We start from the raw sequence: 23,403 nt of genomic DNA, 5'->3' as shown, positions 1-23,403 counted from the left end.
CAGCTTTATAGTTAATTAAAACTTGCTGTACCGCCATGGACTAACTAGGTTATTTACAGTTCTAAATAATTTAAAACAAGAACTGCCATGAAAGACCACAATCTGCAGTGAACCAAAATCCAAGCATTCTAGTAGGACACAAGGCAGGTGAGCATCCCTAGGGCAGGGCAGTGCTGCTTGGATTCCTTCCCTATGTATTTTCACCTGTCAAGTACAAGTGCAGAGGGTAAAGGACAAAAGATTTCTCAAAGCTGCCCTCCTCCTCCCACCCAAGACAAAGATGACACAATTTGCAGAGGAATTTGCTCCAAAGGTAAACACACCCACTTGCTCCAATCCCTTTGAAAATTACTTGCTTAAGGAGCCAATTCAGGACTTTTGAAGCATGTAACCCTTTCTCCTGCAGGGGCATTATGACTTCACTCGGGAGCATGTCACAGCTCATCAGCACAAGGCTAGGGCTCATTCAGTCTCCTGCCGACACAACTATCTGGGAGTAGATGGAGGAAAACACCCTTGATGTGTCCCAACTCTGAGTCCACCCAAACTAAGAACAGGCAAAACAATTCAATGGCACTGCCTGAGTGACTATAGACAAACGTACAATGATGCAGGCTAAATTTATCAAATAATTGAATGTGGTTAACATTACCACCTTAAAGCAAACCAAAGGGTCCGTGTTTCGGTTAACACGCCTTCATCAGGGGTTCCAGAGAGCGACTGTTTGTTGCACAAGCTGTAGTTGGGGTTTTTTTGCAGTTTCAATCGATACCTTATCAACCTGGGACTCCTGATGAAGGTGTGTTAACCGAAACATGGACCGTGTCGGGTCCCTTGGTTTGCTTTAAGGTGGTAATGTTAACTGCATTCAATTATTTGACATAATAAATTTAGCCTGCATCATTGTACGTTTGCAGTTTTTATTTGTTTTGCTTCCGTATTTTTTACTGCAGACCTTGTTGGCTTTTCTTTCTGTTTGTTCTTTTTTTTTTTATAAATTATTTATTTTTCAAACTTACAATAGGTGTATCAACAAGTACAATCATTTAAACTTAGATAAAACACTTAATATTCAACAATAAATCAAATTATAAAGTTTATCACCCTCCCTCCCACCCTTTTCATATTATATATTAAACACATATCATTTAATAAATACTTTCCTATCTTTCTTCCCATTAATAAAAAGCTTTTAAATTATCCCCCCTCCCCCTATCTTGAACTTATACTATTAAGGGAAAAATGAAATCTATTCATTGCAGTAATTTGTTAATGGCTCACACACATCTTGAAATTCTTTAAAATTCCCTTTCTGTATAGATATTTTTTTTCCCTTTTATATATGTGACACAACGAATTACACCAAAAACTGTAGTTAAGTCTCTTCCAATTACTCGTTATTTGTTGTATGGCAACTCTTGTTATAATTAGTAGAAGCTTGTTGTTCTTAGATGATATTTGGTGCCTAGCCCTCATTGACATGCCAAATAAAACAGTATCATATGATAACGCAACTGGGTTTTCCAAAAAGCAATTTATTTGGCCTCCTATTGATTTTCAAAAGGCCAAGATAAATTGACAATGATCTAGAATCCCTGCTTCGAGATGACAATGCCAACATCTATTAGACTTAGAGCAGGGGTGTCCAATGTCGGTCCTCGAGGGCCGCAATCCAGTCGGGTTTTCAGGATTTCCCCAATGAATAAGCATGAGATCTATTAGCATACAATGAAAGCAAGGCATGCAAATAGACCTCATGTATATTCATTGGGGAAATCCTGAAAATCCGACTGGACTGCGGCCCTCAAGGACCGATATTGGACACCCCTGACTTAGAGCTATCTAACTTTTGTAAACAAACTGGGGTCCAGAATGCTCTATGTAAAAGAAAAAAACACGTTTGTCTCATAGATGCCGACATTGTACATCTCAACCTCCAAGTCCAAATTCGTGACCATTGAGATGCAGAAATTTGATGCTTAATCTCAATACTCCAAATATCCCTAAGACCAGTTTTTGATTTTTGTTTATAAATCCAGCTATCAGTTTCTACCACTGTGCGGTCTGATGTCCCACGAAGTCTACCTGAAAGCATAAGAATTCTAAAATATATTGATTATTTAAATTTTTCCATTCAGGGAACCCCGCCTGAATGGCCTGCTTCAGTTGCAACCATCTAAAACTTTGTGATTTATTAAGTCCAAATTTGTGTTGCAACTGTGTAAAATCAAGCAGCTTACCATTAGATATAACATCATATAAAATACATATTCTTGCTATCATCCAATGCTTCCAGATGACCTTAACTCCGCCAATTTGAATCTTGGAGTTTAGCTATATAGTCTGATTTATTGATTTATGTATTGGAATAGGTGTTAAATTATTGACATATCGTGAGGTTTTCCATGTATCTACTAATATTCTGTTTTCTTTATAATAATCTAGGCATTTTGATACTGAGAACATGGCACAATCGCAAAGGAAACATGAGTCGCCAGGACCCAATACACACCTGGCGTAAAATATAGGCTTGATGATACCTATAAAAATTTGGGAAATTAACCCCTCCCTCTGTAATTGGTTTTTGTAAAGATACTAAAGCAATTTTAGTCTTTTTACCCAGCCAAATAAATTTTGTTCGAATACGATTTAATTTTTTATAAAAAGGACCCCTGAAAAAAAACCTGCTATCATACCCATTTGATAACCATGATAAAGCTTAACCCCCCTCTTACCATCCCCTCCCTAACCCCAGATCCTACTTTTCCCTCTCTTGGAAACCTTCTCTGATCTAACGTTGTAACCCTTCTTCCATAACTCATTTGTAATCCGCTTTGAACCGAAAGGTAATGGCGGAATAGAAATCTGTAATATAATGTAATAACAAACCAGAGACAATATCATCATTTTAATAGTATGAACTCTCCCGCACCAAGAAAGATGTAAAGGATTCCATTGCTCACACATTTCTGTTACCTTCTGTAATAAAAATTTTTCATTCACTTTCATTGTCTTTTCCAGCGTATTATTTATCCAAATACCTAAATATTTTATTCCATTCTCCTGCCATATAAAGGGGAATGAATCAAACAGACCTTTTGTACAATGTACATTAAGTGGAAGAACTTCTGATTTATTCCAATTTATCTTATATCCTGAAAATTTTCCAAATTTCTCTATCAATTCAAGCAAGCATGGAATGGTTGTTTCTGGATTTCTCAAATGTAGTAGTATATCATCTGCACATGCAGAGACTTTGTAATCCCGATCTGAGTAAGGGATGCCCTGTGTCTCCGAATAGCTAATAACAAGGGTTCTAATACAATATCAAAAAGCAAAGGAGATAAGGGACAACATTGTCTAACTTCCCTCTGCAATTTAAATCTTTCTGAAAAATTATTATTAATATACAATCCAGCAACAGGGGAACTATACAAAGTTTGGATCATTTGTATAAATCCTGAACCACTCCAATGCTTGATACATGAAGGTCCATTCCACCCGATCAAAGGCTTTCTCTGCATCCAAAGATACATGGCTTTTGATAAGTTTAACATATGAAAAGCCAACCTGGTGTTATTAGAAGAATGTCTCTGAGCAACAAACCCTGTTTGGTGCATACCAATAATAAAAGGGAGATGTTTGTTCTTAACTGAGTGACTGCACCAGGCTGCGACTAGAGCTACATCCAAATTAAAAAAAAAAAATAAGGTAGGGGGTACCTGAAAGATACTGTCAGGGTGAAAATCTCTTTGCATTTAAAAAAAATGTGGAAGAAGAAAACAATTCTCAGCTGTATAGGGATTGTTTCAAATTATTCAATTGTGTACTCCATCAAAAAATACAAAGGCTAGGGGACACGCAATAAAGTTACAGGGAAATACTTTTAAAACCAAGAGGAGGAAATATTTTTTCATTCAACGAATACTTATGCCCTGGAATGTGTTGCTGGAGGATGCGGTAATGGCTGTTAATGTAGATGGATTTAAAAAAAAGGTTTGGACAAGTTTCTGGAGGAAAAAGCCAGAGAGATATGGGAGAAGCTACTGCTTTTCTTGAAATCAGTAGCATGGGATATTGCTGCTATTGGGTTTTTGCCAGGTACTTGTGACCTGGATTGGCCCCTGTGGATGGACCATTAGTCTGATGTAGTATGCTCTTAAGTTTAAAATCCATTTAATATGAAATCAAGCATTAATTTGTAGATTAATGTATATTAGATGGATTTTGTTATCATTTTTCAGTGCAAACCATTAATGGATGTATGATTGTGTATGCCTATTGCCTGTACACACTACACCTTATTTTTGCACACTCAAGTGTAACAATAAATCCGAGTTTGAAACAGTGGCATAGCCACAAGTGGGCTCAGAACCACCCAGCGGTGGTGCATGGCTTCCCAGCATTTCTCCCTTCCCTCCTCCACAGGTGGTACTAGTGTCTCTCAACTCCATCCTAGCCCCCATATCTTTTAAAGCCTTGGTTTCTTTGTTGACAGTGAGCAGCAACTCATATCCACTGCACACGCTGACCCCGTACTTTCCCCTCCGATATAAATTTTTTTCCAAATATGTGGGACCAAGTCAGAGGGAAGACTTGGGGCGGCATGTGCACCAGATTTAAGCTGCTTCGGGCAAAGAAATGTAGGTTTATTTTTCTGATTATTTTACTAACCAAATTTTTCTCATAATTGCACCAGATATATTACAAATTCAATTAAGTTGCTAGAACACATGCATGTATTTTAGTGGCGGATTATTAAAACGGCTTACCATGGTCTTTCCAGAGTTTCCTAGCAGTCTCCGATACTGCCAAGCAAATGTAGTACAACGAGGTCACTAATATTAAAATGAGCACTCCGATCGACTCTCTATAATCACTGAATGATTCTCTAAGCTTGTGCCACATTTGCGCCAAAATTTACCAACAGATCTGAGCTGTCGTGGCCTTACTTTTTCATCAGTGCCTGCGTTTATTCTGCGCATGTGCCCATCGCTATCAGCAGCGAAGGGCACATGCAAATTTAGCAAATCTTCCCTCAACCTCATTTGCATGTGTGGTTTTTGCCTTTTTGAAATCGCTACAATAACGACTGTGACAGCGGCCCAACAGTTTTGAGAATCTAGCCCTAAAGTGAGGGGTGGGGGTGAAGTGGAGTGGAGGACTAATCTACTGGTTAGCACAGTAGGCTGAGAATCTGGGGAACTAGGTTCAATTTTCACCACAGTTCTTTGCACTTACTGTATTTTTACACATATAACGCGCGCGTTATACACGATTTTACAAACCGTGCATAACCATGATCGTTATATGTGTGAGCACGTTTTACAATTTTTTTTTTACATTCTGATCCAGTATTCCCCCTGCAAACCGGCATCTCCCCCCCCCCCCCCCGCTCACGTCACCCCCTCCCCCGCGATCCTACATCCCCCCCAGCACCGCAAATACAACTCTTACCCGATTGGACACCGGCACCAGCACCAATGCACAGCATGTGCCAGTGCCAGTGCCCGAAGATCCTCCCTCGTTGGTTTGGGCTGGGCTGGGCTGGGCCGGGCGGTGTGAGAGAGATCCTCCTTCTTCCTCTGCCGGGCTGGACTAGGCTTTGAGCATTACGAGATTACGAGTGCCCCCCCTGCGCACCGGCACCGTCCCCGCCGCCATCGGGCACCCCCCCCCCGCCGCGACCTGAGGTCCCCCCAACCCACCCAAACCCTCTTCTTACTTTGATGTAGCCTCCACACCTGCACCTGCACCAGCATGTCCTGTGCTGTGCTGGTGCCCGAAAATCTGCCTCCGGTGCTGGGCCTTGAGCATGTGCGCATGCTCAAGGCCTGAGAGTTCACGTCCAACGTGAACTCTCACATCCAATGTGAACTCTCAGGCCTTGAGCATGTGCACATGCTCAAGGCCCAGCACCGGAGGCAGATTTTCGGGCACCGGCACAGCACAGGACATGCTGGTGCAGGTGCGGAGGCTACATCAAAGTAAGAAGAGGGTTCAGGTGGGTTGGGGGGACCTCAGGTCGTGGCAGGGGGGGGGGTGGAGGGTGGGAACCTATCAAAGCGAGTTTCCATTATTTCCTATGGGGAAACTAGCTTTGATAAATGAGCATTTTGGATTACGAGCATGCTCCTGGAACGGATTATGCTCGTAATCCAAGGTACCACTGTATATAATTTGCATGCTACTGTGCTGAGCATCGCTAGTAAAAGAAAACTCGCTCCCACCACAGTATTTTTTTATTGTGGTATCTGGAGCTTTGTGCATTGGAGCCTAATTATTCTAACTTTATGCACTCAATATTTGCATGCCAACTGCAAGAGGATGGGGATGCAGGCAGGCCATGAGTATGACTAACACTTAAGCACTAAAGGATATAGCCTACCTATAGTTACATGCAGACGTTTAAATTTTGAGTAACAGCAACTCATGCGATCAGCAAGCATGAAAAGCTAAGTACAAAATATAAAGTTGCTTAAGTATTTGAATTTTTAGAATTAAGACAAGCACTTTAGAAGCACTTACATATATTACATTTTTAAGAATAAAAAAGTCTGATGAGGATCAATTTGCCTTGAAATACCTCAACCAGGAATCAGTTGGTTGATGGTAGGCATATTCTGAAGATTTACACTAAAAAGAGCTGGACAATCAGTGAAATACAATAATACAGTAAAAAATGCAAATATTTGTAAAATAGAATTTCAATAATAAAACTCACTAAGTAATTAATTAATTTACAGCAGCTAGGCCTAAATGATGAAACATAATTGCTGATATGGAATTAATGCTTAGCATGCAACAACCCTACACTTAATTACTGAAAGGAAATTCTATAAATGATAGGAAGATCCTCATTAAACTAGGATTCTGCAATGAGTGCTCTGTGCAGTATGCCACTTTGATCAAGAAATGCATTAAGTATGCAAGATAAGATATAGGCTCTCAAATTTACATCCTACCCATGCCAAAGAATTGCTAGAAAAGGAAGAGGGTAATGGGATGATTACAACCATATCATAAATTCATTATTTGGAAAAAATTTTAAATTGCCCAAATTATTTTTGTTTCTGCTATATTTTTGATATTTCTATCTCTTTTTAACACCAAAATATTACTAAGGGAGATGAGCATATCATAAAAATTTATGAGCTCAGATCATAGGACCTCCTATGATCAAATACCATCCAGGTCCGCTTCCGTGATCAATTTTTTAATCATGTATACCGATTCCTCCCACCCTTTGTAGAATACTAGCATAATGTGAAATCTCATGCCTAACTTTGGGCGTGGCCATTACACTTGTTGCAAACCAGTGCAAATGTTGGTGCAAAGATAACCCTAATTTCTTGGGCCACCCCTAACCTACCCACGCTCCTCCTATGGCCATACCCCCATTTGGGGGCAAATCTGCATGTAAACTCAAATGTATGCCAATTAGCACCAATTTTTAACAGCTCATTAACTAATTAGTTTACGCATCAATCTGGGATCCGCACCCAATTCTGAACGATATAAAATCAGGGCATAAATGTCTTTTAGGGCCCAATTCACTAAGCTCACCGATCGTGTTTGTGATCATGTATCAACCCAATTCACTAACCTTGTGGCTGATCAATCTCCGATCCGATCCATGCATGCAAATGGGGGAAACGGCATGCAAAGTAGGAAGGCAGCGATTCACTAGACAAAATTAGGAACTCCGACTGGGCTGGCCGATCAAAAAAAAAGTGACTACTGGAGGCCAGTCGCTCACGTTCTTTCTGACTGTCCTGCTCTCTGCCACCCTGATCTTATGATTTCAAAGGTGTGCCAGTACAAGCCTGTGTTTTTAACCTGTGGGTTTAAAGCGGGGCTCCAGACACATTGTGAATCGGTCGCCCGGCCACGGATCTGATCACCCACGGATTGGTAAGATTAGTGAATCTAGGCCATAGTACAGTTGCCAGAGAGATGCCTACCAAAAAGTTGTAAGGACATTTCATTAACAATGGAGAGAAAATACAATTATTAGAGTACAAACTGCTTGCTCCATGACTAATGGAAATGAAACAAAATTAAATCTACAAAAACAAATTTTTTTACCATCCATATCCCTAAAAGGCCACTACAAGCTCCAAGTACTAAATGTTAAAATCCTTAAACATCTGTAGATATGAGAACCAATCACTGAAGGATTAGCAGGGCCGGCTCAAACTATGGACCAGGTGAGGCCCTGGCTCAGGGCGTCTGTGATAAAGGATGCTAAAATTCTAGTCCAGCATCTCTCTCTCTTCCCTCCCCTCTGCAAGAAGAGAAATGCCAGATTAGAATTTGGGATTTTGGCACTATCACCAACATTAGGGAGATGATGAGATAGAGGGGAGTTATTGGATCATGGGATGGGGGGTACCAATGCTAAAAGTTGGCTCAGGGTGCCACAGTCCCTCGAGACGGCCCTGAGGATTAGATTTTGAAAATAAATGCATGGAGTGGGAGACAAAACATTTACCTTCATCTGGCTTCTTCACAAAAGTTACTCCTAGTTCTTCAAACCTCTTACAAGCTGCGTGTACATCTGGGACTGCCAGGCCAATGTGACCTGGATTAAGTAGAAAACAATGAAGTGACATTAAGAGACATCAAAATGTACCATTGCATCAATAGAAAACACTGGCAAAAATATACTCAAATCTCAGCAATATCTGACATACGCAGTCCCGTACGTCAGAGGAGAAGCAGGACTGCGGCAGAGGGAACGTGCTTCGGAGGCTGACGGCTGTTGTGGGAGGAATGTGGGGAAGTATTGCTGGTCGAACCAGAAAGGGGGAGGAGGAGTGAGAAAACAATGGGGCTTGTGTGCGATTGTGAAAGGTTGGAGCCGCTGCTAGGAGTTGCGGTCGCACACTACCGGGTTTGAGTCGACGTTGGAGTGAGTACGGGCCTGCACCCTGCAATGAGCGCTGGGTAGATTGGCGGCCAGTTTTCGATCCTTGCACGGTCCTTGCTGAAGGGAACTGTGTCTGGCCTGCCCAGGGAAATTTTCCAGAGCAGAGTTAGGAAGGGGAAGCGCGGAAATAGGAGGGAAAATTCCGTGGGCAGAAAACTGAGATGAGGAAAAAGGGAGATGCCAGATCTCCGGGGGAGGAAAGGGAAACAGAAGGGAAGAAGAAAGAAGGAGACCCTGGCAAATGAGTTATCAGAAGACAACCAGAGCCTGGGACCACAACATGATTTGAATAATAACCAGACAATTAAAGGTAGAAACAATAATTTTATCTTCTGTTTTGCGATTACAATATGTCAGATTTAAAATGTGTATCCTGCCAGAGCTGGTGTTAGACAGCAGGCGAGAACTAGGACCTAAAAGAGAGGAAAAGTCTTTTTTATTTATTTTGTTTACTTCACAGAGCCAGTGTAGGGTTGGAGAGGTTGTAACCTTATACTCCCCCCCCCCTAGAACCTCCCCGCCAAAAAAAAAACTGAAACAAGGCACAGACTGAGGTCAGAAATCAGATTGGTAAGGCAGAATACAATTGAAGTCGATTCAATATACGACTACGACTCTCAGGAGATAAAATGTTCAAATACGGAGTCCAAGTGTTAACAAAGTCTCTGCTCGAGCGTCGAGAAGAATACCCCAAGCGAGCTTCCCAGCCCATCAGCTCATGAAGTCTATTTCTCTAAAACCAATAGGAGTGTGGTTCAGAAGAAAGCCAACAAGTTAAAATACATTTCTTCCCCAAAATGAAACATTTACTAAGAAACAGTTTTTCAGCAGAGGTGTATACAGAGAGCAAGGAGAAGTGAGCAAATAACACAGGAAGTGCCGAGACAGGAACAGGTACATGTAAAAGATCCCGCAAAAAGGAAGCCAATGCTTTCCAAAAGTCCTGGATCCCCCGGCAACTCTAAAGCCCATGAAAATAAGAATTCACCTCAGCAGAGCAACACAAACACAACTGAGTATCAACACAGCCCATATAATAAGCTTGACTTTGAGAAACATAAGCTCTCAGGATGGTGCGATAGTGACATTCACGCAAGTCAGAATTATGCACCAGGCCTACAGTGCGTTTCAACACCTATAGCAAAAAAAATCCCCCTGTAGGTCCCTCCCCAAATCACGTTGCCAGGCCTGAACTAAGGGAAAAGCCCTGGGCGGCCGAAGGGTCATAAGATGTTTATGAAAATAAGAAATCGAGACTAGTTTCCGGATACACCTCCAAAAAAGCACAGAAGCGGATCCCAAAATCCCCATCCAAGGAACCCCCCCGGGAGAAAGCCCACATAATGCCGCAGCTGATAATAGGCAAAAGGAAGCCCAACCCCAGGGACTCCCTGCAGCACCAAGTCAGCACTGGAAAGAAGGGCCACATCATTCTGCAGAACATGCCTCAAGAGCTCAACACCCCAAGCCCGCCAGCCACTGAAAACCGAAGGGTCAAACCCCAGAGGAAATGCTAGGTTCCTAACCAATGGCAAGAACACACTCACCCAAGGGTCCTGATGTCACAAGCGGAGGATCTGCTGCCACACCACCCAGAGAGGCCTAAAAAGAACACTATGCCAACATAGGCGCAGCAGCCTAACCAAGGGGGCATGGAGGAGATAAAGAAGATGAAGAGGATATAAATAGTCCCGTTTCAAGGAAATATCAGTGTATAAAGAGGTACCTAGTACCCAATCACTAATATGGCACAACAAACATGCCTGATTATACACTAAGATGTCAGGCACTCCTAAACCACCCTCAGTGGCAGGACCCACTAGCAGAGACCAACGCAATTTAGTTCTCCGTCCCCCCCCTCTCCCCCAACAAATCCTTGATAACAGAGAGTACAAGGCTTTCACATCACTCTTCAATAAAGACGGGGGAGAGTCTGTAACACGTAGAGCCATTTCAGGAACAAGACCAGTCGAAAAAGGTGAATTCTACCCAACAAAGAGAGCAGGAGATCTTGCCATTTAACCAACAGCTGTTTCATATCAGCCAGAAGTTTATCGATATTAAGATGATAAGGGTGGGTTATATCCATAGTCAGCCAGATCACCAGATATTTAAAGGAAGACCTAGCCCATTACAACGGAAATTCTCCCCTCCAGTGCTCCTGAAGATATGCCAAAGAAGCCAAAGCCTCCGACTTAGCAAGATTCAGTGTAAAACCAGAAAAATCACCATACTCTCAGACACTCTCCAACAACGTGGGCAATGAGCTCTGGGGGGTCAGTCAAAAACACCAGAAGATCATCAGCAAATGCCGCAAGTTTAAAGTTAGCCGCTCCGGGGGTCACGTGATGTGTTGAGCAGGGTGAGACGCGTTTCACTCGTGCTCCGGGGCCCTGAATCCCTCAGCACCGTATTGCTTATTTTGGCCAGCCCTTACCCTGCACTGCATAATCGAGGAGGTTTATGGACCGTTTTTTACAGACGCCCAGCCCGGTAATGAGCACTAAATCGAGCCGCGCCGGCAAGGACAGGGAGACAAGATCAGCGCGACCCGAGCCTAAGATGGCGGCGGGAGACTTGGGTTCCGCGCTTCCCCTGTCGGAGGCACACATAGCGGCATTGTCGGCTTCCGTGGTGAGGGCACTGGACTCTCGCTTTGATCTTCTCTCCAGCCAGCTTACCTCTCTTGAATCCCTGTTGGGGGAGACGACGCGGCGGACGGGAGACTTGGAGAATCGAGTCTCGTGGGTTGAGGACACGTGCTCCTCCTCGGCAGCGGATCTGGCCTCTCTGCGTTCCCAGCTCCAGAGACAAGCGGAAAAGATCGAAGATCTTGAAAACCGCTCGAGGAGGGATAACATCCGACTGATTGGACTACCTGAAACTGTTCCTGACTCTCGTCTCCTTTCCCTCGTGGAGTCTTGGCTCCATCAGGAGTTGCCGCTTCCAGCGGGGATGGGGCCCTTGAAGCTTGACCGGGCTCACCGCCTGGGCCGGCGTTCGGATGATCATGACTGCCCCCGAGTCACCATCTTCAAAGTTCACAATTTGGCGGTGAAGTCTGAACTTATGCGGCAGTACCGGCAAAAGCGGAATACTCTCTCCTATGAGGGTGTCCCGGTGCGTCTGTTCCAGGACTACTCCCCCGCCTTACAAGAACGTCGACGGCGCTTCTCCCGGGTGTGCTCTGCCCTTTTTGACAAGAAACAGCGGTTCCAGCTACTCTATCCGGCGCAACTGAAGGTTTGGACTCCAGCTGGCTGGCGCCTGTATTCCACGGCGGAGGATGCCCAGGCCTACCTGGATTCCCTACCGGGAGAGGAGGGACCCTCTTCGGCTACCTGAGTCCTGGGGCAGAGTTGGTGTGGGGAGCTGTTCTCCTTTAATGAGAGGCTTTGTTCTGTTTCATCATTGCTGGCCTTTTGAACTTCACTATTGCTTGCTTCCTGTTTGGCTCTTAAGCCTTTTGGACTCTACTGCCCACGATATCTCACCCATAGTTTGGGCTGCTCAGTGGCCTACCTGTGATACCTCTTTGTTTCACCTACAAGTTGTTGTTTTTGTGGTTGAATATCTGGCTTGGCAGTTTCGCTCTTGTGGTTTCTGTTCTGGTTATTGCTGCTTGCAGTTTTGGTGGCCTTGGTTGGCTGTGGGTGTCTTGGGGGGTTGCATGGATGATACCTTTGGGTGGAGTTTTTTGTCCTGTGTGGTGCTGGGGTTTGCCTCCTCTTGGTGGGTTGGGGTATGTTAGTGGGGGTTGAGTTCTCCGTTGGGATGTGGACTGGGTGTGTATGGCTGGGAGTGGATGATTGGGGGGGTATTGGTGTGGTTGAGAGTTGGTGATTGTGTGCCTACCTCCTCTGTTCTAGTGGGGCTGCTTTTACTATTTCTTCTTTACTTATATGTTCTTTTCGGGGGTATTTTGGTGCCCATTTCAGGCCTCCTGGCTATTGGGCTCTATTATTCCCCGTGGTCCGGGTCTTTATGTTTCTAGCTTCGCTCCCCTATGCTTCTCCCGGTGGGTGTGCTGCATGAATGCGGTATTTGGTGTCTGTGGTGTGTATGGGGTTGAGGGATTTGGGGCCCTGACTACATTTTCTGTGCCTCATCTCTGTTCCACGTATGTGGGACGGGGTTTGTATTCTGGTGGGGTTTTTGGAGGGTTTGTTTCTGGGGGGTGGAGGGGGGTTGGGGGGAAGCGGGGGTTGGGATGGGCGGGTTGGGATTGGGAGGGGTGGGCGTTGGGGGGTGGGGGGTCCTCCTTCTCGATATTTACCTTTTAAGTTTGCTATGTTTCCTTATTGGTTCTTTCTGTTCACTGCATTTTTGGCGATTTCTACTGCTCTGGGGGAGGCTGGGCCCTTGGGGTAGTTTTCACCTACCTTTCCTTTTTTGGCATTGCTTCCTTCCTGCTTTTCAACTATGAGTACCCCTTTTAGAATTGCCTCTTGGAATGTTGGGGGGATCACGTCACCTGTCAAGAGATCCAAAATACTTGTTGCTCTACAACGTTATCGATCTGATATTGCTTGTCTACAGGAAACAAGATTGACTGATGCAGAACATCTTAAGTTGCGTCGTTCTTGGGTGGGGGAGGTGTTTTTTGCTTCTTCTTCGGGTCGTCATGGGGGCATTGCAGTGCTGGTCCGTAAGTCTTCTCCAATAGGTGTCCAGGTTCTGGATAAGTCGTCTGATGGTCGCTTCTTGCTTCTTCGCCTTTCTTTGGGCGGTCGCCCTAATTCTGGAGAATCAGCCTAATTCTGGAGAATCAGCCTTCCTACAGCGATTGCTTCATCTTCGTTCTCGCTTTCCTGATGACCCGCTGCTTCTTTTGGGAGATTTTAACTTGGTGCTGCATCCCGATCAAGATAAGTCTAGCTCTTCTGCTTCTTCTTTGGGTTCTAAGAGTCATCTCCTTTCCGATTTCTGTGACTCACTTTCGGTTGTAGACCCGTGGCGTCTTCTCCACCCTGAAGTTCGTGACTATACCCATCTCTCTCGTGCCCATGGTACTTGGTCCCGTCTCGATTATATTTTCTTATCTACCTCTTTGTTTCCTTCTGTCCACTCGGCGGAGATTGGACCTTTGTCGATTTCGGATCATGCCCCGATTTGGGTTGATGTTGTCCTGGATCCTACCTACCTCCGCGCGCCGTCTTGGAGGTTTCCCTTTTATCTTGCTAAGGATGAGGAATTTCGTGCTTTTTTGCAGACCCAGTGGGACGAATATTCTACAAATAATGCTTCCCACATGGCTGATCCTGTTTTGTTTTGGGAGGCTGGGAAGGCGGTGATTAGAGGGCATATCATTTCCTTTCTCTGTGCTCGTCATAGGCGTATTAATCAGGGGATTATTACCCTGGAACGGGCTTTGCGTTTGGCAAAGCGGTCTTTTTCACTTCACCCTTCTCCGGGGACTCGGGACTGCTACTTGTCTACTCAGGTGGCCCTGAACTCCCTTCTCCATTCTCGTTCCCAAAAATGCAAAGCCTTTTATCATCATCGTTTCCTTCGCTACGGTAACAAACCCGGCCGTCTTATGGCTCGTTTGGTTAACGCTACGACTGGCAGGAAGCCGATTTTATCTCTGCGTACCCAGGGCGGAGGTGTGGTGTCTCGGACTTCTGAGATCTCTGGGGTCTTATTTGATTTCTTTAGTCGGTTATATGAAGCTCCGGAAGACGCTTCTTTGGATATGATATCGGACTATCTTCACTCTTCTGGGTTGCCTCGTTTGTCAGCGGATGCGATTGCCTCTCTTAATAGTCCGTTTAGGGCGGTTGAATTGGAGTCTGCTATTAAATCGCTCCGCTCTGACCGGGCTCCGGGTCCGGATGGGTTCTCGGGTGATTTCTATCGGCTTCTTTCTCCGACACTTTATGGACCTTTATTGGCATATTTTGATGCTGCCACGGCCCGTGGTTCTTTTCCACGTTTTGCAAATGAGGCCCTTATTACCTTACTCTTGAAGCCTGGTAAGACTGCTGATTTGCCGGAATCTTATCGTCCCATTTCATTGATCAATGTGGACCTTAAACTTTTTGCTCGCATGTTGGCTGATCGTCTTGCTCCTCATTTACCTCAGCTTATCCATGAGGATCAAGTAGGCTTTGTTCGGGGCCGACAGTCTGTACATAATGTCCGCAAGGTACTTCTTGCTCTTGCTCAGTGTCAATCTTTCCGGATTCCGACCTTATTTGTTAGCTTGGATGCTTCTAAGGCGTTTGATAGTATTCACTGGTCCTTCTTATTTCGTACCTTGGAGTATGTGGGGCTCGGGGGATTCTTTCTAGACGCTGTGCGTTCCCTATATTCCAATCCCTTGGCATCATTGCTTGTTAATGGGACTCGTACTGACTCCTTCCCTATTCTTCGTGGCACCAGACAGGGCTGCCCTCTTTCCCCTCTTTTGTTTCTTCTTTCTTTGGAACCGTTGTTATGCACTCTTCGGGGGTTTGCGGAGGTACGAGGTCTCTCGGTCGGTGACTTCGAACTTAAGACCCTGGCGTACGCAGACGATATGTTTCTAATTCTTACCCGACCTGAAGATTCTCTCCCGGCAGCTCTGGATCTCATCTCTGAATTTGGGTTTTATTCAGGGCTGTCTCTTAACTTAGATAAATCCTTGGCCTTACCTTTTCCACTAGATTTACGTACTTCGTGGTGGGGTGTATTCCCTCTTCGGTGGGCAGATTCTTCTTTGCGGTACTTGGGGGTTACTATTCCACTCGACTTGTCTAGTTTGTACCGGTTGAATGTAGCCCCGTTGTTTCAGACGTTACAGAATAGGTTGCACCTTTGGGAGTCTCTTCCTTTCTCACTTTTGGGTCGAGTACACCTGTACAACATGCTACTGGTCCCCTGTTGGCTTTATGTTTTCCAGGTCCTTCCCCTTTATTTGACGTTTCGGGACGAGCGCTGCTTGGAACGACTGGTCCAGAAATTTCTTTGGGCAGGGAAGAGGCCTCGCTTGCTTTATAAGCGGGCGGCAACTCCCTGGTATAGGGGTGGCTTGGGATTACTGAATCTCCGCTATTTGACAGTTGGTTGTGGAATGAGGCATATTAATGATCTTTTACGGGGTACTTCGGCATTCACTAACTCAGCTCTGGAACTTTCCTGCTTTTCTTCTACTCATTTCAGTGCATATCTTCATTCTGTTTCTTCTTCAGAACCTGAATCTCTTTCTATGAAAGTTTTACATCGACCCTTAAGGAAGGTTTGGCGTTGGGTCTGTAAATTTCACTCTCTTTCTCCTTCTGTCTCTCCCTTCCTTCCTATTCGTTTCAATGGTTCTTTCTTACCTGGGATTGATGGGCCGAGCTTTGCTCGGTGGGAAACAGGGGGCATTCATTATCTATTTCACTTGGTTAACGATGAAGGCGCCATTAAATCTTTTGCTCAATTGCGAGCTGAATTTGATCTCCCTGCTACTGACTATTTTGCTTACATGCAAATCCATCATTATATCTCTTCCTTACCTTCTAGCTCCTTGAAGGCCGCTTGTCATGAGACTTTGTCCACGGCCTTTACCCTTGGTTCTCAACAATCGGTCCCTCTCAAGTTTCATCACCGCCACTTGAAGGATGAATGCCCTTTGTTTGACCATTCTAAGCTGCGAGATGCTTGGTCCGGTGATCTTGCTGTTGATTTGCCTTCTGATGTCCTTCTTCAGGCTGTCCGGCGACTGCCTGCATTTCGTAAATACACTACCTTTTGGGAGCAACATTTTAAATTGATTTTTCGTTTATATGTTTCTCCTAGAAGGGCTTATTTGGCTCACTTCCGTCCCCATGCAGCCTGTCTTCGTTGTCAGGCTCCGGAAGCCAGCTTAGGCCACATGTTCTGGACTTGTCCTCAGATACAACTTTTTTGGACTGCTGTATTTGCTTTTGTGGAGTCTATTTGGCATGTTACTGTTCGCAGTTCCCCTTTGCTTTTATTTGGGACTGTTCCTCACTACTTTCCACGTTTCAAGGGAGTTGCAGCTTTCCTCAAGTGGTCTATCCTGATTGCCTTGAAATGCATCCTGCTGAAATGGCTTGAAGCTGAGGCACCGGACTATTCCCTTTGGAGGAGCCGCATGATCGCTCTTTTGATGTGGGAGCGACGGGATGTGACTGACTTGGCTTCTCGACATGGTCGTCTTTTCCAGACCACTTGGGAACCTTTCTGGAATACTTTGACCCCTCTGGCTCGTAGCCGGATACTTAATTGATGCTTTGTCTGTACTTCCCTTTTGTGCCTTTTTTTTTTTAATAGTTTGTTATTCAATTCTTTGTTAATTTGTGTTTCGAAGGAGGACCCAGGGGTGGGTATGGTGGGGAGGGGGGTTTGGGGGGGGTGGTTCTTTTGGGGACTGTTTCAAAAAACAAAATTTTGAGCTGTTTCTGTACTTTGTGTTCCTATGTTGTGTTCTTGCTTGCTCAATAAAATATATTTGACCATAAAGTTAGCCGCTCCCAGATATAACCCGCGGATATCAGTATTCAATTGGATTTCGCATAGTAAGGGATCCAGAGATAGGACAAACAAGAGAGGCGACAGAGAGTACCCCTGCCTAGTACCATGGCGGATCCAGAAAGAGTCTGATAATTCCCCATTGACCTGGATCTGTGCTGCTGGATCACTATACAGCACCCTGATCGCGTTAAAGAAGAAGGGACCCACGCCATATGTGTAAAGCACTTCGATGAGGTAGCCCCACCTTACCCGGTCAAATGGCTTCTCGGCATCAAAGCTAATAGCAGAGAAGGGCTACCCTCCACATGCACCCTTTCCAATGTCAGCAATATTCGCCGGATATTCTTAGCCACCGGTCCCTGACAAATCCCACCTGGTGCTCTGAAACCACCAAGGGCAACACCTGTGCCAAGCAGTTAGCAAGAATTTTTGCCATTAATTTAGCCTCATAATTCAAAAGGGGGATTTGTCTATATCACAGTTCTTCAACCGCCGGTCCGCGGACTGGTGCCGGTCCGCAGGAAATTTTTGCCGGTCCGCACAGGGCCAGCAAGATTGACTTACTTCAACTTCCTGCCGGTCCGCGCAGGGCCGACAAGATCAACATCTGAAGTCTGCGCTGGGCCGGAGAGATCTTGGGGAGCCTCCGACAGTGGCTTTCTCCCCTCTCTGCAGCTCTCCTTTACTTCCCAGCGCAGTGATTCACAAAGGCAGCCTCGGGGCTTTTGCTGAGTCGCGGCTGCCTCTGATGATGCAACTTCCTCTTTCCTCAGAGGCGGCGCGACCCAACAAAGGACCCGAGGCTGCCTTCTTGAATCGCTGCACTGGGAAGTAAGGAGAGCTGCTGGGAGGGGAGAAAGCCACTATCAGAAGCTGCTGGGCAAGGGAAAAAAAGGGACAGCTTCTACTGGAGAGGGAGAGGGAGAAGGAGAGATGCTTCTGGGAGGGGAGAAGGGAAACGAATCTGGGAAGCTGCTGGGCAAGGAAAAAAAAGGGACAGCTGCTACTGGAGAAGGAGAAGGAGAGATGCTTCTAGGAGGGGAGGAGGGAAAGGAATCTGGGAAGCTGCTGGGCAAGGAAAAAAAAGGGACAGCTGCTACTGGATAGGGAGAAGGAGAAGGAGAGATGCTTCTGGGAGGGGAGGAGGGAAAGGAATCTGGGAAGCTGCTGGGCAAGAAAAAAAAGGGACAGCTGCTACTGGATAGGGAGAAGGAGGAGGAGAGATGCTTCTGGGAAGGGAGGTGGGAAAGGAAAAAAAGAGACAGCTGCTACTGGAGAGGGAGAAGGAGAGATGCTGCTGGGAGAGGAGGAAGGGAAGAGAGTTACTGCTGGACAGGAGGAGGAGGGAAGGGAGAATGGAAAAAAGGAAGGAAACAGCTGGCAGAGAGATTAGAGGAGGGGAAGGGGGAGACACAGGCATGAGAAAGTAGAGAGATTGATGATAGGAAGGGGTCAGCAGAAAAATAAGCAGAGAGTGACAACGATGATAGATCTGGTGTAGGAGAGATAAAAATGAAGAGAGCAATGAAGCTGGAATGAATCATGTAAAAAGGAGAGAGGGGTACAAGCTGGATGGAAAGGGGAGAGAGGCATAGAAAGAAGACAGATACCATATGGAAGGGGGAGAGGACAGACAGTGGATGGAAGGGGCAGATGCTGGATTGAAGAGACAGAGAGGGCAGACGCTGGAAGGAAGAGAGTGAAAAGAAGATGAAAGCAGAAACCAGAGACAACAAAAGGTAGAAAAAAATAATTTTATTTCTATTTTGTGATTAGAATATATCAGATTTGAAATATATATCCTGCTAGAGCTGGTGTTAGACATAACTGGGCACTGCAAAACCTAGGAAGTGCTTCTTTAGCTTCCAGCTGGCTTAGGGCGCTCTCTGACCAGGGGGCAGTTGCCCTAGTTGCACTCCCCTAAAACTATTTCTGTCATGTGTGACTGCAGTATTCTGTTAGCATGATATTTCTGTGTAGCATTCTGTAATAATTTGGCTTGTTCAGTTTTCTTGATAGTAGAGGGGATATATGTGAAGGGGAGGGGAGACAGGGGTTTTGTTGATCCTTGCTCTGAATTATTTGTATTTATAAAATGACAATTGTACAGAATATTGTTTCTTTTTATACTTTAATAAAATACATTCAATATAAAATCATAACTGAGGCTTGTGTGGATGGGATCAGATGATTTGTGGGGACCGAGCTCGTGGAGATGGGGCGGAAACGGGGTTTTTAAATTTTAGTCCTAGTAGTTTGCCGGTCCACAAAATAATTCTTTTTTTTTCTGCCGGTCCACGGGTGTAAAAAGGTTGAAGAACACTGGTCTATATGATTCTTGTAAGTGAGGATCCTTACCGGGCTTCAAGAGAACATTGATTTGTGCTAAGTTCAAATACTGAGGGAGGAAGCCCTTGAGAACACTAAGGTTGTAAACCTCTGCCAATACTGGTGCAATCTCTTCCACCAGTAACTTATATAACTTCCCCCTATACCCGTCTGGCCCTGATGCTTTATCCAAGGGACTATCCCTAATGGCCCACTCCACCTCAGCAGCCGTAAATGGATGTTCCAGAGCTCCAGAATCCCTGGGAGACAAACTGGGCAAATCCACACTATCAAGGTGCACCTGCCCATCTAGCACCTCCGAACCCAGATCTGCATAGAAGTCCGCAAAAAACATCCGCAAAATCTCACAGATCTCCACTGGGTTATGATGTAAGACAGCGTGAGAATCCCGAAGAGTTGTAATGGCCTCCCATCCCCTATGCATATTGACCAAACGTGCCAATAATCAACTACTTTTATTGGCGAAACGAAGTAGTTGAAACTTAAAACGCTCCCTTGCCCTCATTGCGCCCTGGTGTAATAACTCATTCAATTCCTATTGGACCTCCAATAGCTGCGTCTGAAGTAAGAGGGACAGCTGACGATTATATTGATGTCTCAACACCGTCACTCGTCGCTCCAGTCCAAGCACAGTTTGGTGTCTCAGCTTACGTTTGAGCCATGTAGGCAATAACCCCTCCCCGCAGCACAGCCTTCGCAGTCTCCCAGTAAAGAACGGGATCCTCGTGATGTTGCCGATTAGTGTATTGAAAGTCTTTCCACCGTTGCATCAAAAACTCCTGAAATCTGACATCATGGTAGAGATAGCATGGAAACCTCCACCCCCTCTGAATGCTTTGGGAAGCATCCCACTTCCAACAAAAGCCCACCCAAGCGTGGTCAGAAATTTCAATGGGTCCCATCTCCACCCCCTGAACCTGAAGGAGCATCGCCCGGGAAATACGAACCAAATCTATATGGAAAAGCCTCCCATGGGCCCGAGATAAATGTGAGTAATCCCTTTCTAAAGGGTGTAACACTCTCCAAACATCAATGGTTTCCAAGGTCTGGCCACCCATACATGTCTTAGTAAGATCTGGAACAGTCCAGCTGGGGATCAGGAACTTAATTAAAGTCCCCCCCCCAGAAGTAGTGGAAGATCATCAAATTGCAAGAGCTGGTTGCGGAGCCCCCCAAAAAAAACGAGAAGTAGGATTGTTAGAGCCATAGACGTTGCACAACAATAAAGGCCGATTATTGAGCAAAACTGACACGATAACATAACGACCATTAGGATCATGAAGCACTCTATGGATCTGCAGTGGAAGATCTTTACAAATCAGAACAATCACTCCTCCTTTCCCACCAATGGCAGGCGCCTCCAAATGAGAGCTTGGCATGTTCTGCAGAAAATAAGTGGATCTCTTGTAAGAAAGCTATAGCTGTTTTAGAGCGATTCAAGCGTTATAGAATTTTATAACGTTTTATTGGGGATTGTATCTCCCCTACATTCCACGAGGTTCCTCCAGAGAAATCTAATCAAAGGGAAAATACAGAGATGACTATCCCCCATAAGGGTACCAGAGGGGCAGCCCAGCCTCCACCCCTCCAGCTCCAACCAAAGCCCAAAAAGATGTCAATATTCCCCCCCAGCCTGTACAAAGTCCCCCAACACTGCCCCATCCCCCTCCCAACCACCTAGGGTCCCCTCGATGGCCGTCTGCACCTCTGCAGTAACCCCCGCCACCCACAGTGAGCTGGGTGACTCAGACAATGGGGGAGTCAAATGTGCCGCCATTTTGCTCCGATCGCGGTCCCTGCTGATCAGTTTAGACGCCATCTGATGCCAAAAGAAAAACAGAAGCAGGGACCGTCAGACTCGTTGCACAAGCGCTAATACAGGAAGGCCACCAGGTAGGTTAAAATAGCTGATTGTATGCCGATCCGCGGTCAGGTTTATCAGAGCTGCAGTTCCATGCTTCTGCCGGAAGTCCCCAATATGTTAATTTTAATGCACGTTAACATCCATTTGTCTCCTTAGCTCTGCCCTGCTACTGCCCACTACCACCAGTCCACTATAATCCCCTCCTTCCCTCTAACCCAGGGGTGTCGAACTCAATCAGAGAAGGGGCCAAAATCTAAAATCCAGCCTAAATCGCGGGCCGAATGGTTTACTGAACAGTCATAAACTGACAATGTTAACCAGAAATGTGAATTTAAAATGAGTGGAACAATCTTTTCCTTAACAGTGCTGTTAACCAACTCACATGCTATCAAGCAAAACAGTAATATTGGTATCAAGCAAAACAGTAATATTGGAATGTACCTAAAATGCTCATTGTTTTGTTTTCTGGCTAGATGTCTGACACCGTTTTCCCTGTATCAATGAGTCAATGTTCGGTTTTATTTCTTGGGCTGTAGCAACCCGCAAAACAGCATGGAGGTTGTCATCGGTAATGCGTGATCTGTGCTTGTTTTTGTTCAGATTCATTATTGAAATTATTGTTCACAAAGATAGGTGCTCCCGAACATCGATAGAATACGGGCAGCATGAAGTCGGAGCTCTGGCATTGAGTCAGGGGGCAGTAGAGGGTAGAAGTCCTCAATTTCAATATCCTGAAACCTTGATTTCAGGCCACTGTCAGACTGAAGCTCGATTATCTCCATCTGAAGGTGATGGGGCACATTGTTGACATCAACTGTAAAAAGATTGGCAAAGATGTCAAAGCCTGAGTGCTGTGTTCTAAAGTCAGAGAAGCGCCTCTCAAATTCACTTAGTAAACGGCTAACTTTGGTAGCCAGCCGACTGCAAGGAAAAGTACCAGAAATAGTGGTTGAGATACTCAAACAAACGGGAAAGTGGGCAAGATTGTCCTGTTCCAGTTGGGACTTCCATAGTTGAAGTTTACGCTGGAATGCTGTGATCATGTCAGACATCTTCGTGATGACTTGTTTGCGTCTCTGCAGCTTCAGATTCAGTTGGGCGAGATGCTTGCATATGTCACACATCATAGCAAAATCACATAGCCAGGCGGGATCCGACAGTTCAGGCAAAGGCTTTCCTTTACTTTCCATGAAAAGAGCAATTTGTTCTCTGAGCTCAAAAAATCTTTTGAGGACTGCGCTCTTGCTCAGCCATCTTACTTCTGTGTGGTATGGCACATCTCCATGCTCTGCACCCACCTCCTGTAAAAACTGCTGGAACTGGCGATGATTCAGGCCACGTGCCCTTATAAAGTTAATAGTTTTAATGACTGTGGTCATTATGTCATTCATGTCCAGAACTTTTCCACACATAGCCTCTTGGTGGATAATGCAATGATAAGTAATCAAGGGTGTGTGGCAGTGACTTTTTTGCATTCTTTCCTTCATTAGTCCAACCAAGCCTTTCTTTTCTCCACACATTGAAGGTGCGCCATCGGTAGTTAGCCCCACCAACTTTTCCCAGGGTAATTTAAAATTATTTATAGATTTCTCCACAGCCTCAAATATATCTCTACCAGTCGTCGTCCCATGCATGGCAGCTACATCGAAAAGTTCCTCAGTGACAGAGAGGTCGGTCTTCGTAGCACGTTGTGACAGGGAAGCTCCTGTCACGGTGAAAACTACTACTAAAACTCCCCAGAATGCAGCACAAGGCTGGATAAAACCAGGCATGGAGTCAGGACAGCTGGCTCAGG

At 45.3% G+C, this 23,403-nt stretch overlaps 1 protein-coding gene across 1 annotated transcript in view; it reads right to left on the bottom strand.

Annotated features, from left to right (window-relative positions):
• The window catches only part of GLO1 (glyoxalase I), a 64,352-nt gene that overhangs the window by 6,824 nt on the left and 34,125 nt on the right, over positions 1-23,403 (bottom strand). Inside the window, exon 5 of the mRNA XM_033937416.1 lies at positions 8,495-8,584. Coding sequence (XP_033793307.1) covers positions 8,495-8,584 — 90 coding nt within the window. The remainder of the gene's footprint in view (positions 1-8,494; positions 8,585-23,403) is intronic.

The sequence above is a fragment of the Geotrypetes seraphini genome, chromosome 3, assembly GCF_902459505.1.
Source record: "Geotrypetes seraphini chromosome 3, aGeoSer1.1, whole genome shotgun sequence".
NCBI lineage: Eukaryota > Metazoa > Chordata > Amphibia > Gymnophiona > Dermophiidae > Geotrypetes > Geotrypetes seraphini.
Note: the sequence above shows the minus strand (reverse complement) of the source record. Positions and strands in the feature narration are given on the sequence as shown.